The sequence below is a fragment of the Jaculus jaculus genome, chromosome 8, assembly GCF_020740685.1.
Source record: "Jaculus jaculus isolate mJacJac1 chromosome 8, mJacJac1.mat.Y.cur, whole genome shotgun sequence".
NCBI lineage: Eukaryota > Metazoa > Chordata > Mammalia > Rodentia > Dipodidae > Jaculus > Jaculus jaculus.
Genome location: NC_059109.1, coordinates 2,816,040 through 2,833,049, shown reverse-complemented (window position 1 = coordinate 2,833,049; position 17,010 = coordinate 2,816,040). Strand labels below are relative to the sequence as shown.

The 17,010-nt window shown below is 54.9% G+C and overlaps 1 protein-coding gene across 1 annotated transcript in view; it reads right to left on the bottom strand.

Moving 5' to 3' along the window:
* Positions 1-16,096, bottom strand: part of Itpr3 (inositol 1,4,5-trisphosphate receptor type 3) — a 73,848-nt gene extending 57,752 nt beyond the window's left edge. The window contains exon 1 of the mRNA XM_045157579.1: positions 15,933-16,096. Coding sequence (XP_045013514.1) covers positions 15,933-16,021 — 89 coding nt within the window. The 5' untranslated portion in view covers positions 16,022-16,096. The remainder of the gene's footprint in view (positions 1-15,932) is intronic.
* Positions 16,097-17,010: the final 914 nt, after the last annotated feature.

The following is a 17,010-nucleotide window of genomic DNA, read 5'->3' as shown; positions in this document are numbered from 1 at the left end:
ACGGGTCACACCATTATCTATAATCCCAGTATGCCTATGGTGAGATGGAGTCAGAGATAGAAGGCTCAGAAGCTGGCTGGTAAGCTAACCTGGCATACAAAGTAGCAAACAAGAGACCAGGCTTCCGACAGGGTGGAAAGCGGGCACCAAAACCCCAGGTTGTCCTCGGACCACATGCATGCCATGGCACACGCATGTGCGCGCACACACACACACACACACACACACTCACACACAGAGATTGTGCCCAACAGGCAAAGATGGTGGTGCACATCTGTAATCCCGGCCCTTGGGAGGTAGAAGCAGGATCAGGAGTTCAAGGCCAGCCTCAGCTACATAGTGAGTTTGAGGCCAAATGGAGCTACGTGAGACCTTGTCTCCAAAAGGGAAAAAAAAGCCAGGCATGGTGGCTCACGCTTTTAATCCCGGCACTCGGGAGGCAGAGGTGGGAGGATCGCCATGAGTTCGAGGCCACCCTGAGATTACATAGTGAATTCCAGGTCAGTCTGGGCTAGAGTGAGATCCTACTTCAAAAAACCAAAAAAGAAAGAGAGAGAATTGGGCACTGCTTCCAGCCTGCCTGCCCTCTGGCTCTCCACCTGCCGGCTCTACAGGACTCTGCGGGCTGTGCTGCCTCCCTCCCTGCCCAGGACGTCAGCGAGGGCTCTGCTCTGCTACATCCCAGCACCCAGGCCACCACTGCGTGAGAGACATACTGAGTGGCGGGTTGAAGCATGTTTCCAGCCGTGGAGGGCCGAGAGGAGGAGAAGACAAGGTCCTCGCCTCCGGGAGTTTAAAATCTCATTGGGAAAGGGGTCACGTCCTCAAAGGACACAGTCAGAAGGAACATGCACGGGGGCCACTGACGGGACAAGGGTGGGTTTTGTCTGGATGTGGGGCAGGGGGGGTCAGAGCCAGGCCAATGGGACAAGGTGTGAGAGGAGAGGCATAGAGGGCCCCCGTTGGGGCCTTGAATAATGTGGAAAATTTCCTGTAAGACGCTCGTGAACCACATCAGCTGGCTGTCTCTTAGCAAAGCCAGACGGGAGGGGACACCGCTGTTATAATGGGGAAGGGAAGAAGTATGACCAAGGTCCAGTCAGTCCCCGGCCAAAAGTGCTGGAGGCGGGTGGCAGTATGGGTGTCCCGTGGTAGGGGACAGGCTGGGGCAGACCCCACTGCCCCCCTCCCAGCCAGTGCACAGGCCTTATGGAAAGGGAAAGAGGAAGAGGTCAGAGGCCCCTTCCTCAGACACTTCCTGTCCAAGGAAACCCATCCTGACCCAGGACGTCCTCTCGGGGCATCCCCGGAGAACCCTCTGTCCATGTCACTCCTACGTGCTGAGGGTGGGGAGCAAAAGATATGCAAATGAGGGCGTCCACCTGCTGGCACAAAACAACCAGGTCTCTAGGAATGTACATCTGAACCTGCCCACATCTGTACAAGTCCTAAAGTCCCTTCCGGGCCCAGGGCCTAGAGCCTTCAAAGACAAAGCAAAACCACTCAGAGCCGGACTGGAAGTGCACACAGGCCATGGCAAGCCTTGGGAGGGAATTGGTAGGGAGGTTTGAGGCAGGGGAATTCCAGAGCTGCCTCCCGGCAGGTTGGAGGCGGTGGCTTATAGCATCAACCTCTCTGGGTTCCAATCTCTCTCTCTCTCTCTCTCCATATATATGTGTGTGTGTGTGTGTGTGTGTGTGTGTGTGTATGTATGTATTTTTTAGAGAGAGCAAGTGGGGGGGGAGAGGATTGGTGCACCAGGGCCTCAGCCACTACAACTGAACGCCAGACACTTGCGCCACCTAGTGGGCATGTGTGACCTTGCGCTTGCCTCACCTTTGTGAGTCTGGCTTACGCAGGATCTGGAGAGTTGAATGTGGATCCTTAGGCTTCGCAAGCAAGCGCCTTGACCACTAAGCCAGCGCTCTGGGTTCCATTCTATACACCCCACACATTTGTTATCCTCCTTCTCTCTCTCTCTCCCTCTTCTCTCTCTCTCTCCCTCTTCTCTCTCTCTCTCTTGGTTTTTCAAGGTGGGGGTCTCACTCTGGTCCAGGCTGACCTAGAATTTACTATACTATCTCAGGCTGGCCTCAAACTCACAAGAATACTAACTGTGCCTCTGGAGTGCTGGGATTAAAAACTTGCACCACCACACCCAGCCCCTCCCTCCCTCCCTCCCTCCCTCCCTCTCTCTCTCTCTCACTCTCAACAGGGTATCATATAGCTCACCTCAAACTAAGGATGACCTTAAAGTTCTGCTTTTCCTGCCTCTGCCTCCTGAGTGCTAGGATTGATTACAGGTGTGTGCCACCATGCCACCATGCCACCATGCCACCATGCCACCACACCCAGTTTTATGAGTAGACGGGGAATCAAGCACAGGATTTTGTGCACGTTAGGCAAGCACTCTACCAACATGCCTCTATCCCCAGCCCCGGCCATCCTTTCACTCAGGGGGTGAAGGTCTGGTCCCAGAAGAACCCCTGTGTCTTTCATAAGCCACGCTTCAGTCCCTGTGCTTAGGACTGAGGCATGCCGGGAAGGTGCGACCAGGCCAGACAAGGTGGGAGGGGAAGAAGCCATTGACAGATAAGCCCCGGAAAGCCCTTATCAGATGGGCTGCAAGGGGATCTAGGACCAGGAGCAGGCTTAAGAACACCAGGCAGGTTAAGATGTGGCGGAGGCCGAGCGGAGCATCCCCAGATCGCCCAACCGGCTGTGGTTCTTAAAGCCCACTCCACCCAGCTGTAGAGTGAAACTAGCCAACCCACGTGCAGCCTCCACCACCAAAGGACACATCTGTCCCTGGCCTCGCCCCAGCCAACCTCATCTGCCGGGCCCAGACCTACCGACACTGGGCCCAGCTGGACCACAGCCAGGACCGTGGGCAGAGAGCAGTTGCTGCACCCACTGGAGAAGGACGTGCCATTCCTCTCAACCTAAGGGCACAACATCTCTGATCATAGCTCGGCCATCCCCTTCTAGGGGGCATCTGTGTTTATTAAAATAGGCCGGCTAGGTACACACCTGGCGCTGTGACCAGAGCTGGACTCTCCCATCCTGTTCCCCCAGGGACCACCTGTCCAGGTACAAACCCTCCACCAACTCTCAGAGCTCACCGTGCCCTTCCTCCCGCCTCTGCCCAGTGGGAACCGTGCATCCTACCACCTCCAGGGCAGAGCTGGGCTCCTCATTTCCACCAAGCATCAGATGTTTGCCCGTCACCTCGCAGCTAGTGGCCACTGGCACCACAGCCAAGGCCACTTCAGATAGCTAACCCTCCAGGTGCTGAAGAAATGGCTCAGTGGCTAAACGTGCATGCTTGTAAAGCCTGATGGCATGGGTTTGATTCTTGAGCCAGACATACAAAGTGGCTCATGCATCTGGAATTCGTTTACCATGGCAGGAAGCCCTGGCCTGACTCTCTCAAAATATAAAAATAAATTAAAATAAAATATTAAAAACCAAATAGAAAACTAAGCTGGCTGGAGAGATGGATTAGAGGTAAAAGTGTTTGCCTGTGAAGCCAAAGGACCCAGGTTTGTTTGCCCAGAACCCACATAAGACAGAGGGGGCCCATGCATCTAGTTTGTTTGCAGTGGCTGGAGGCCCTGGCGTGCCATTCTCTGTCTGTCTCTCTTCTCTCCTCTCTCTCTCTCTCTCTCTCTGCTTGCAAATACGTAAATAAAATAAAAGTAAAAGAAAACTAACCCCCCCATGTGCTGCACTCTAGGATTTATAAACCCATTATGTGTCTGATTTCTCAGTCCACTCTTACCACAGTTCAGGAGGGTCAGGCAGGGGCCATACTATGCTCCACGCTTGGGCATCAATGCCCCCTGACCCCAGCTCGGGGACGGCAGCCATTCGCGAGCCCCCAAAGCCCCTAAGCGCAAGACCATGGGAGCCTGCACTGTGCGGGCTGGAGGGGCATGGGGGGCATGGGGGGCACAGGGGAAGGGAAGATCCTCAGAGGAGACACCCAGGGCTGCCCATCCTGGACCCTAAGGGAGGAGCTGGTTGGAGGCTTTCTCTAGAAGGGTGTGAGAGGATGCTGCCCCTAAACTGCCCAAGGGGCCTGCACCCCCAAGATACTGGAATGAGGGAGAAAGGCTGTAACCCAGAACCCATGGCGGACACCATGGGAAAGGCAACGGGAGGGTCAATGCGATCAGAGTGGATGAGGAGGAAGAGGGGCTAGAGGGAAGTGGGCAGTGCACCGGCCGCGTGTCCACCACCACAGCAGCACGCAGCCCAATAAATCCTGGAAGGACCCTGCAAAACCCCCTCCACAGCCCGTCCCCTCCAGAAATCTCTGGGAAGCTAGGGGCATGTGGCCCAGGCCTGACCCTGTCTGCCAGGAACTGGGCATCATGGTGGGAGAGCAGGTGGTGGGGACAGGCCCCGCTTCAGCGTTAGATAAAGGGCTCCAGAGGTACAAGGACCAAACGTGACACATGGCCCTTGACAGGGTCGAGTGAAAGAAACCGGTGGTCCTGGTCCAAGGCACACCGAGGCAATGGGACTAGGCTCAGTGGCTGACACTAGGGGAAGGACTCTGGACGCACCCCCACCACCGAGGCTTCCTGGGAGCGTGTCCTCATTTCTTGGGGAGATACAAAGAAGTATTTGGGGGTGGAAAGAGGAACTGCATATAATTTCCCATAAAATGCATCTGTAAACAAGTTTAGATATCACAAGTAAGGAGAATCATGAACAGTTAAGTCTAGGTAGTAAGCAAAACACCTGTTTGTTTTTGTGTTTGTTGTTTGTTTTGGGGGACTTTGGTTCATTTGTTTTATTTTATATATATATATATATATATATATATATATATATATATATATATATATATATGGGTTTTGGGTGTTTTTTTGTTTGTTTGGTTGGTTTTTTTTTTTTTTTTTTTTTTTTTTGGGTTTTTCGAGGTAGGGTCTCACTCTAGCTCAGGCTGACCTGGAATTAGTCTTAGGATAGCCTCAAACTCTTGACGATCCTCCTATCTCTGCCTGGGATTAAAGACATGCGCCACCACACCTGGCTTTTTTTTCAAGGTAGGGTCTCACTCTAGCCCAGGCTGACCTGGAAGTCACTCTGTAGTTTCAGGCTGGCCTAGATCTCTCGGTGATCCTCCTACCTCTGCCTCCCAAGTGCTGGGATTAAAGGTGTACACACCATACTGGCTGTTCATTTGTTTTAATACTATATTTTTTTGCAAGCAGAGAGAAAGAGAGTGAGTATGGGTGCACCAGGGCATTTAGATATTACAAATGAACTCCAGATGTATGCACCACTTTGTGCATCTGACTTATAGGGTACTGGGAATCAAACCCAGGTCACTAGGTTTTGCAGGCAAATGCCTTGACTGCTTAACCATCTCTCAAGCCCCTGTTTTTTTGTTTGTTTTGTTTTGTTTTTCAAGGTAGGGTCTCACTCTAGCCCACGCTGACCTGGAATTCACTCTGTAGTTCCAGGCTGCCCTTAAACTCATGGCCTCCCAAGTGCTGGGGCTCACGTGTGGTGACAGTGCCTCCGTGATGAGGACGGTCGTAGCTGGATTCTGCAGATCATTCAGTGACAGTGGCCGCTGCACCGTGCCCTGGAGCCCTCACCAGCACTTGAGGCTTATATTCCAAGGAAAGGATGAAGAAGAAAAGAAAGAGGGGCCGGGGAGATGGTTCAGCTAGTGAGAACACGTGCTTTCGTGCGCCACCACCTCCATCTCGGTTGTTTCTGAGATAGGACTTTACTGTGTAACTCAGGCTGGTCTCAAACAGCAATCCCATGCCTCAGCCTCCCAAGTGCTGAGATGACAAGGGTGAGCCACACACCTGGCTCAGGTGGATGTTTGAAATGGTTCTCAAAAGGAAATATTCTTTTCCCTTGGGGGAGGGCTCTGTGTGTGCGTGTGCGTGTGTGTGCGTGTGTACAGGATATGCTCCTGCGTGTGCAGATGCACTGGTGCCACGGGCACAGGTGTGCACAGGGGAGAAGGTGGTCCAGCGTCCTCCTCCACCACTCAACGTTTTCTTGAGACAGTCTCTCACTGAATGAACCTCATGCTGCCATTTAAAAAAAAATTAATTATTTACAAGCAGAGACAGAATGGGCGCACCAGGGCCTCCAGCCACTGCAGATGAACTCCAGATGCCTGTGCCGCTTCGTGCATCTGGCTTTACGTGGGTCCCGGGGAATGAAACCCAGCCTTGCACATGAGCACCGTAACTGCTGAGCCACCTCCCCAGACCAAACTGCCACTTATTTGGGGCAGATTAGATGACCAGCGAGCTTCAGCGATTCTGTTTCTGCTCCTCAGAGGCCCGGGGTTACACATGTGCATATAGCCACAGCCAGATGGTTTTTGGATTTTTTGTGGGGGGAGGGGTATTCAAGGCAGACATAGGAGGATCACCATGAGTTCAAAGCCACCCTGAGACTACCAAGTGAATTCCAGGTCAGCCTGGGCTACAGTGAGACACCCAGCTTTTTATGTGGATGCTAAGGGGTGAAATCAGGCCCTCCCAAGCCCCTCTGCCTACAAAGCACGTGTTCTCACTAGCTGAGCCGTCTCCCCGGCCCCTCTTTCTTTTCTTCCTCGTTCTTCCCTTCAGCGGCCACTGTCACTGAATGATCTGCAGAATCCAGCTACGACCGTCCTCATCATGGAGGCACTGTCACCATGCGTGAGTCAGACTGACCCACATCACCCCGGGATTCCTGCCAGACGGACGGACAACACTGGCTGTACGGCAGGAGGCGGGGCCGCCCGCCAGCTGCTGGGGAGATGAGGGATTTGCTAATCAAATACGCGGGGCGGCTGCCCCAGCACCTGCACCGGGCCGAGATTGGTGTTCCTGGCCCCTTCCCTTCGCACTCTGCCCACCTGTCAGCCAAAACAGCACATGCGTGCCAGGGGCCCAAAGCCCCCACTTTGGCAAATCCTGCATGCCCATCTTCCCAAGAAAAGCCTCTCCGAGATGCTACAAGGTGCCACTGGCCTCTCGCCAGGCTCAAGGGACGCAAACAGCCAGCCTTACTTCTGCCTCCCACCAACTCTGCCCTCCACCTCCCCTCCTTAGACCCTGTCACGTAAACCCCGGCTCCTGACGCCAGGGGTCCTGGTGGTGGGAAACTGCGACCAACGTGCACCAACGCTGAGCATCCCTGGCCCTTGGGCCTGGCCAGCAAGAAACACTCAGGGGTGTCAGTGTTCACACTCACGGGCCTGAGATCCCAGTGATTTGGGTTTTGCTCTCCTCCCTCCCTCAGGCTTCCCTGCCTGTCCTCCCTCCCAGCCCCCACTCCAGGGAGGGGCTGCAGCTGCCCACACGGTGCAGAGGAGAGCCTGGCTGGCGGTGGACGGGCAAGGACTCCAGCTGTGTGTACAGGATCATCGAAACCCAGAGCCTGCCCCCAAGCTGACAGCAGAAAGCTAATGTGTCCTCACCCAACAATCCAGCGTGTCTCCCCACCCCCAACCCAAGCCACCGCCCCACGGGCCAAGCCAGGGAGTGGACCGTGGGGTCAGGAATGTGGGGCAGAGCGGCAAGTGACTGCGACAGAATTCTCCAAGGCCAAGTTGCTGGATTCGGCCTGAGACCCTGGAATCGTTAAGTGGGGGATGGGGCTACTTCGATTTGCGATTGGTGGGTCCCTACACAGCCCCTCTCCACTCCACGGGGAGCATCACACCGGGGTGGGGGGCTGCATGGGACCTCCATCCCGCCCAGCTGGAAGGGCGTAGGCTGCCTCACTCCCCAGCACCCAGCACAGCATTCAAAACGTATGACATGAAGTGAGTCAGACCCTCTGCAGAACCAGAGCAGAGCTCTGCTTGACTCCGTCCACCACCAGACAAAGCCACAGCAAGAAGCCAGACAGCCTGCGGGCAGAAAGTGGCTTCCCTGCTGGCTCCCCATCCAGAGATGACCAAACAGGTGTGCAGACACGTGAGGACCAGGATGTTCACAACAAACTGCCTGCGACAGCAAAGGCTTGCAGCCGGCCGGAGCAGCAAGTACCGGAGTGGTTTGTGTAAGTTACAGAGCCCCGTGCCAGGGGATGCTGTGCCACCACGACCAGATGATGGTACCCACCAAAAGACAGAATGCAAAGCCATAGAAACAGCTTCATTTGTTTGCAAATGTTTGTGTATATGACAGGCTAAAGGATCGACAGAGGATATTAATCCGCATCACAGTGACACTTCAGATAACTCTTTTTCTTTCTTCTTTGGGTATTTGTTTTTTGAGGTATGTACGGTCTTGTTCTAGCCCAGGCTGACCTGGATAGTCCCAGACTGGCCTCGAACTCAACAGCGATCCTCTTACCTCTGCCTCCCCAGTGCTGAGATTAAAGGTGTGTATGCTACCATACCTGGCCAAATTCTTTTTCTTTTAGTATTTCTTAATTTATGTTAGGGGGAACAGATAGAGAGAGAATGAGTGTGCTAGGGCCTTCAGCCACTGAAAACAAACTCCAGACGCTTGCTTCCCCTTGTGTATCTGGCTAACATGGGTCTGGGGAATTGAACCTGGGTCATTGGGCTTTGAAGGCAAGCACCTTAGCCACTAAGTAATCCCTTCAGCCCCTGAATTCTTTTTATTTCTTGAAACAGGGTCTCGTGTCACCCAGGCTGGCCTTGAACTCCTGATCCTCCAGCCTTTAACTCCTAGGTGCTGGGGTTACAAGTGTACACCACCAAACCCTATTTTATGAAGTGCCAAGGAGTGAAACCGGGGCTTCCTGCACGCCAGGAAAGCATCCTAGAAACTGAGCTACATCCACAGCCCACACTGCAGTTAAGTCAAGTTTTCTCCAAGAAATATGCTTTTTTTTTTTTTAAGAATACTGCTTTCAGGCTAGAGGGATAGTTTTATGGTTAAGGCATTTGCCTACAAAGCCAAAGGACCCAGGTTCGATTCCCCAGGACCCACGTAAGCCAGATGCACAAGGTGGTGCATGCATATGGAGTTTGTTTGCAGTGGCTGGAGGCCCTGGCACACCCATTCTCTGTCTCTGTCTCTCTCTATCTGCCTCTTTCTCTCTGTCAAATAAATAAATAATATTTTTAAAAAGAAAATTGCTTTCTTTTTTTAATTTTTTATTTACTTGTAAGGGGAGAGAGCACAAATGTGGGCACTTGAGGGACTCTAGCCATGGCGACAAAGTCCAGATGCATGCGCCACCCTGTAGTGGCTTTATGTAGGCACTGGAGAATCAAACCCAGGCCATCAGATTTTGTAGACAGGGCCCTTAACCATTGAGCCATCTCTTCAGCCCTCTTTCTTTCTTTCTTTTGTTTTTTTTTCAAGGTAGGGTCTCACTCTGGCACAGGCTGACCTAGAATTCACTATGTAGTCTCAGGGTGGCCTCGAACTCAATGATCCTCCTACTTCTGCCTCCTGAGTGCTGGGATTAAAAGTGCGCACCATCAGGCTGGAGGGATGGCTTAGCACTTAAATCATTTGCCTGCAAAGCCAAAGGACCCAGGTTCAATTCTCCAGGACACCCACGCTAGCCAGATACAAAAGGGAATGCAAGTATCTGGAGTTTATTTGCAATGACTGGAAGCCCTGGTGCACCTTTCTCATTCTCTCCCCCCCCCCCACCGCCTTTCTCTGTCAAATAATAAATAAATAAATAAAAATAAAATATTTTTAAGAAAGTGTGCACCATCACACTGGGCAGCTCTCATTATTTTTTAACCAAAGAAAAAGAAAAGAGCCACACACATGTTTTCAAAAACTGGGTTGCATGGATTGGGACTAGCTGAGGCTGAGCCCCTGCCCTGGGCTACAGAAGAACAGAAGTCTAACATCTTGTTCCAGTGAAATCACGATTAAATGAAAGCCAGGGCAGGTCTGAAGTCTGCCCGGGGAATTCAGGCAGTTTGGGAGGGACAGTCCCTCCTCTGGGAACCACATGTGTCTCAAAGGCTCCGAGTGCCCCAGTGAATCACCTTGCCCGCTCCTGTGCACAGAGTGGGTGCTCGGCACAGCTTGCTGGATGACTTAATAATGCCCATGAGGGCATCAAGACAGCTCTGAGCCCAGGGGCAGGTGACTTCCTCACAGCCTGTTCAAGGATCCAATCCCCAGGATCATATTGAATCACTTGGGGAAGCCAGACAGGCACTCTTGTGATCCTGGTACTCCTGTGATCCCAATATTCCCTGTGATCCAGTACTCCCTGTGATCCCAATAGTCCCTGTAATCCCAGTACTCCCATGATCCTGTACTCTGTAATCCCAGTACTTCTTGTGACCCCAATACTCCCTGGGATCCAGTACTCCTGAGATCTCAATATTCCCTGGGATCCAGTACTCCTGTGATCCCAATACTCTCTGTGATCCAGTACTCCCGTGATCCCAGTACTCCTGTGATCCCAATATTCCTTGTGATTCAGTACTCCTGTGATTCAGTACTCCCGTGATCCCAACAGTCCCTGTAATCCCAGTAGATAGGAAGCTGAGTCAAGAGGTCTGCCTCAGATCAAAAAGGTTAGTCCAGGAGACTTCTCTCCTGAGCACTAACTCCCTAGTGGTACAGCATTAGACCCCCAAAAAAGGCTTCTAAAACAAAAACAAGTAAAATAAGTCAATTTAAAAAAAAAAAAACAGCTGGGCATGGCCACACATGCCTTTAATCCCAGCACTCTGGAGGCAGAGGTAGGAGGATTGCATGAGTTCAAGGCCACCCTGAGACTACCAGGTGAATTCCAGGTTAGCCTGGGATAGAGCAAGACCCTGCCTTGAAAAACAAATAAACAAAAAACAGGAGTTGGGCATGGTGGTGGTGCACACCTTTAACCCCAGCACTCAGAGACTAAGGTAGGTGGATCACCATAAATTCAAGGCTACCCTGAAACTACATAATGAATCCAGGTCAGCCTGGACTAGAGTGAGACCCTACCTTGAAAAACCAAAAATAAAATAAAATGATTTTTAATTTTTTAAAAACTCGGGTATGGCAGGATGGTTACGAGGATAAAGCACTCACTTGCCTTTTCATGGCAACCTAAGTTCAGATTCCCAGAACCCACCCAAAAGCCGAAGCAGGGGCGGGCTTCTGCAACCCCAGCATGCCCCAGCAAGCTCAAGGCCCAGCCAGCCTGGCAAACCGAGGTGGGCAAGGAGAAAACTTGCCTCAAACGAGGCGAAACAAGAGGCCAACACTACAGCTGTCCTCTGACCTCTGTGTGCAGGTCATGGCTCGTGTGCTCTGGTACTCTCTCTCTCTCTCTCTCTCTCTCACACACACACACACACTCCAGAAAAAAATCATCTGGGGCGCATTAAAGAGTCCGTCCCACCCCTAGAAATGGTAAAACGGTCCATCTGGCACGGGGCTTGGGGTGAACTCAGACCACTGTGCTAAGCAAGCTCTGAGACACATCTCCCGCCCTACTTTCACTTTTTATTTTCAAAGCACCTTGTTTATTTGCAAGTAGACAGAGATAGAAGAGAGATAGAGAAGATGGGTGTGCCAGGGCCCCCAGCCTCTGCAAACAGACTCCACATACATGGATCACTTGGCGCACCTGGTTTTCCATGGGTACTGGACAATCGAACCTGAGTTGTTAAGCTTTGCAGGCAAGCGCCTTAACTGCCAACCTTCTCTCCAGTCCTCACTTTTTATTTTGAGACAGGGTCTCACTAAGTTATCCAGGCTGGCCTTGAACTCGTATCCTCCTCTCTCCACCTCCCATGTAGCTGGGATGACAGTGCTATCAGGGCAGCTGGGAGCTGGAATTTTTTTTTTTAAGATGTCCAGGAAACACCTATCTCAGGTACAGCCTGAGCTTAGATATAACATATGCAGGGTAAGCCGGGGGTGGAGCTCAGTAGTAGAGTGCATGGCTAGCATGCACAGGGCCCTGGGTTCGATCCCCAGCACAGAGAGAATGAGAGTGCAGGGTGACAGAAGAACACTCTACGAGGACGGGGCTGCCACACCATCCGCAGTTAGTGACAGAATACAAGACACCCTTCCTGAGGGTGCTGTCCCTGAGGAATCCCGGCCCCAAGCACCCTTACCCATGATTCTCTCCACGCCGCAGTCTGATCTCCAATGCCCTCCTTCCCAGTCTATATCAGGTCAGGCCAAAAGGGAGACAGGGAGCCCCATGGGAGGAAGCAGGGGCCCCTTCTGACTCCACATGCTGATCCCCAACACCACAGTAACATGGCCCAGACCCAGTAAGAGTCCCCAAGTGGCACTGTGGGGCTCACTGTGGGTGGCAAAAGACTACCTGACAAAGGCTGGGAAGATTCCCTGACAATTCAAGCCCGGTTCACTCCCTGGGGATCTGTGATCACCCTTCCTGAGAACTCAAAAGAGCCCTGTGTTCCTGTGACCAACTCTCCCTAGGCCCTGGCCCACAGCCATATCAAACCCTGCGCCTCTTGTAGGTTCTGACAAGCAACTCCAGCCCTGGCCTCCATCCGGGTGGGGGGCAAGGCCAGCCCTGACCACACTCTCCTGCTTTCCCAGGTCTCAACCCGAAGCGAATCCCTCTCCCCGGGCCTGTCTGGCATCCTGGTCCACAGGCAGCCCAGTCCTCACAGCGCTCCCACTTTCAGGGAGGCTCTCACTGGCTGTCTGCTGAAGACACACAACCTTCCCCCCCACCCCAACAGAGAACCCTTTCCATCTCCCAACCGACCTGGCCCCTCTGCCCACAGAGGCTGCCCATCCTCAACAAATTCACTTCATCAGCTCTAACTGGGCACCAGGCACTGGGCACTGTGCCAGCCCGGAAGCTCACATACAACAACCCCCAGAATTCAAGACCGTGGGTACCATCAACCCTAGCCCATGTGTGGGACCTGACTTAAGGGTGGAGAATCGCTGAGAGCGGGCTTCTCACCCTTTAACCCACCAATTCCCCAGGAATCATGCAGGCTGTCACTCAGTAGGGCTAAGTATGGAGTCTCTGAGATTTCGCGTTTCCACCAAGTTTGCGTCGGGGTTTTTAGGTTTCTGCTTATTTGTTTACATGGCGGTACGCAGCAAGAGGGTCGCACCAGGGTCTCTTGCTACAGCAAACAACTTCACCTCCCCCCACCCCACCCCCAGCCTTTTCCAGCTTCATGAAGGTGGCTCAGGAACCGAACCCAAGCCCCAAGGGCCCTGCCGAAACATCTCCCCCAGCCCCTTTTGTTTTGTTTCATGATAGGATCTCACGTGGCTCGTGGCTCACGCTGGCCCAGACCTCACTATGCAGCTGAAGCTGGCCTTGAGTTCCTGGTCCTGCTTCCCTCCCTGGGAACTGCAGCGCACACTCCGCAGGACCCCAAGTTTCGGAGACACCGAAGCCTCAGCACAGAAGCCTACACCTTAGCTCAGCCAGTCGCAGCACTTGGCAGTCATTCCTCACCCCCTCGGGCAGAAGGCCCCAAAGCCCCGCTCCCCTCTTCACCACCACCACTAGATGGTCTGTGGGGGGAACCTCTGGCCGGGGCCTCATAAGCAGCACAGAGCCGCTTGAAAGCACCACAGAAAAGGCAGGCGCTCACTGCTGTGCAACAGGGGCCACTCTTTCCGAACAGGCCACTTTGCACTTGGTCGTGGAGGGTGGGACAGATTTACTCAGATGGGCGGGAGCCCCAAGGAGCAAAGGTAAAGAGGGGAGGGGAGGGGAGGGGCTCCAGAAACTGCTTCGGAGCCTCAGGTATCCAGCAGGGAGGCAGGTGAGGCAAGCCCAGAAAGATTAGGCTGGGGCCTGCACACTCTGGAGTGCCAGGCGGACAGGGTGGCTGGCTATCCACCCGTGCTTGGGAGAGGGGCTGCGGGGGGAAGGGGCTTCCTGGGACAAAAGGCTCTCAGAAGTCTCAAAGGCCTGCTTCAGGGTCAAGGTGGGCTGGATCCAGCAGCTCCTGGGGCAGGAAGGGTAGGTAGAGGGACTCCCAAATGAGGGGACAAGATGCCTGAGGGAGGGGAAAGGCAAAAGGCCTCTTTCCTTGCCTTTGTCAAGCTTCATGTGGGCTTCAAACAACCACTATGCGCCCAGTGAGCCAGGCAAACAGCAACAGAAGAAATGTCTCTTTCCGGGGCTGCAGAGATGGCCCAGAGGTTAAAGGCACTTGCTTGTAAAGTCTAATGGCCTGGGTTCAATTCCCCAGCACCCATGAAAGCCATATGCAAAAGGTAATGCACGTATCATGAGTTTATTTGCATTGGTAGGAGACCCTCACTCATTCTTTCTCTCTCACTCTCATTTTTAAAAAAGAAAGAAAGAAATGGGGCTGGAGAGATGACTTAGTGATTAAGGTGCTTGCCAGCAAAGCCAAAGGACCCAGGTTGGATTCCCCAGTACCCATATAAAGCAGGTGCATGCATTTACAGAAGCTAGAGGTCCTGGAGCACCTATTTTCTCTATATATCTGCCTCTTTCTCTCAAATAAATAACATATTTTAAGATAGATTTAAAAAATAAAAGGAAGCCAGGTGTGGTGGTGCATGCCTTTGATCCCAGCACTCGGGAGGCAGAGGTAGGAGGATCACCATGAGTTCAAGGCCACCCTGAGACTACAAACTTAATTCCAGGTCAGCCTGGACTAGAGTGAGACCCTACTTCGAAAAACCAAAATTAATTAATTAATGAATAAAATTAAATAAAAAGAAATGGCTGTGGGGGAGCCTTCCAGCTAGGGCCCCCCCCCCCCGCCCCCACCCAGCCTGGAGCTCTCTTCCCCTCGGCAACACCTGAGGTGGCGCGGTCCTCCTGCACAGGGCCTGGGCCGGCTCCCAGGGGAGGCCTACAACAGACGCTGGCCCAGAGTAGCTGCGGCGCTCTTCTCTGGGGAGCCTCTGACGGGAACCCAGAGGGGGAGGTGTGCGGGAGTCCACATCTGTCTGGGAGGTGTGTGGGAGAGCTGGGGGGACTCTGAGCCTAAGCAGGATGTGCTGGAATTCCCAGTCCCGCTCTGGCAGAGCCTCCGCGGGTTCCCGAGGCACGCAGAGCCCGAGGTCTCCCACCTCCCAGGCTCAGGGCAGCCAGGCCCAAGCCAGAGCCAGCCCTGGGCTCTAAGTGTCCCTAGAGGCTTTCAGAACCCACAAGCAAGGGGCATCTGAGCTGGGCAGCTGGAAGCATGAGACCACAGAACACAGGTCCCCAGAAAATGGGGCAGAAGGGGCAGGCCTGGCCTTGGGGCTCGGCAGCAAGGCCCCCAAGGGTTCTCGGGGAGATAAACCCACCGCTGCTCTCAGCCGGCTTCAGGCCCGGCCCACACCAGAGCCGGGGTTCCATCACCTGCACACCCAGCCCAGACCCTGGGGGGTGGCAGGCAGAATTAATTAATGTTTGCAAAGAGCTCTGGAGAACTTGGGACCAGGGACCCAAGGGCGCCAGCAGAACAGCACAGGAAATTGACAGGGGCGGGGAGAAGAGGGGCAGCTGGCTAGGACCTGGGCCGACGGGGAAGGGAGGGTAGAGAAGACATTGCTACCGAAGAGGGAGGGACGGGACGCAAGGGGAGATGGCAGCTTAGAGAACGTGCGACATCTCAAAAGCGTCCCCGAATGGGACACTAGTGGGTTCGGGGGCTCTAGGCTCACACCCTCCAAGCTCAGCCCAGCACGTCCAGGCCTTCCTCTCCACGCAGGCCCCAGCTCCCGGGTCCGAGCTGGACCCCGGGACCACCTGCAGAGGACGGGCAGGGCCTGGGCAGAAAGGCGCGCGCCCGGGGCTCGGAGGCTCGGCGGGCCCGACCCAGCTCACTCGGTCCCCGGGGCCCCCGAGCGCTACCTGGGCACACCTCGCCCTTCCTTTCCCGACGAGGGCGGCGGGCGGGCGGGCGTCCCCGCGCTTCGGGAGGCCGGGCGGTGCCAGCGCCCGGTGCAGGGGCGGCGGGACGCGCGCGCACAGACTGCGGGCACCGCGCCCTCCGGGGCACCCCTGGCCCGCCCGCCCTTCGGTGCACTCACCCCAAAGTGCTGATGAAGCCATTGACGGAGCCCTCGGCGTACAGGGAGACGATGTCCCCGATGTGGAGGAAGCTGGACATCTCGTTCATGGCTCCGGGCGCCCGGGGGACGGCGTGGAGGGTGGCGGGACGGTGGCGTCCGGCTCAGGGAGGGGCGCGGTGCCACCTCAGAGTCCGCCGATCGCGGGGTGGAGGTGGGGCGCGGGGAACGGCCCGGGCGGGCTGGCGGCCACCGGGAACGGGAAGAGGGCCCAGCGCGGCCCGGGTCCGAGGGAGGAGGTGCCGGGTCGCCGCCCGCCGCCCGCCCGCCCGGCCCGGCTGCCCGCGCGTACCTGCGGCGAGCGAGCTCGGAGCAGGAAGTGTGGGGCCGACACTCACATGCAGACCCCGCCCCGGCCCGCCCCGGCCCGCCCCGCCGGCTCCCACGTGCACCCGCCTCCCGCGCCCGGGACTCCCGGCCTCCCCTCCCCAGGGCCGCTCGGGGCGTTCCGCAGGCCGGCTAGCCGTCGGGGGTCCCCGACCATCCCGGGAGATCGCGCCGCTCCCCGCGGCTCCCCGCCCGCCCGGAGGACCCGCGTGGCGGAGCACCGGCGCGGACGCGGGGGGGAACCGGGGGTGGAGGTGGGGAAAGTCCCCCGACGCCGCCGGGCGCAGCTGAGAGCCGTCTCGCGCCTGGCCGCGCGCTGCATTCCCGGAGCCGCACAAACCGGGATTCATCTTTTATTTTTATTTTTTTGCCCCTCCACGTGAAAAAGCCTTTTCATTGCACAATAGAAAGTGCTGTGGCCTTGGAGGGAAAATGAAGCAATGGGGTGGGTTTGTTTTGTTGGGTTTGGTTTTTTTTTTAATATTATTATTATTTTTCCCCCTCCACATTCCTGTGTACAAAGAGATCCTCTCCAGGAGTTGGCTCCAAAATTCTTGGCGCCTTCAGTCTTTTCCTTCAAAAAGGGGGGTGGAATGGAAGAAAAAAGAACGGATGGGGTGAAGGGGAGAAAATTACCTTGGCTAGCTCCTAGCGCACCCGAGCGCCCACGGCGACACGTCCGGGTGCAGGTCCTGGGAGGGGCCCGGCGCCC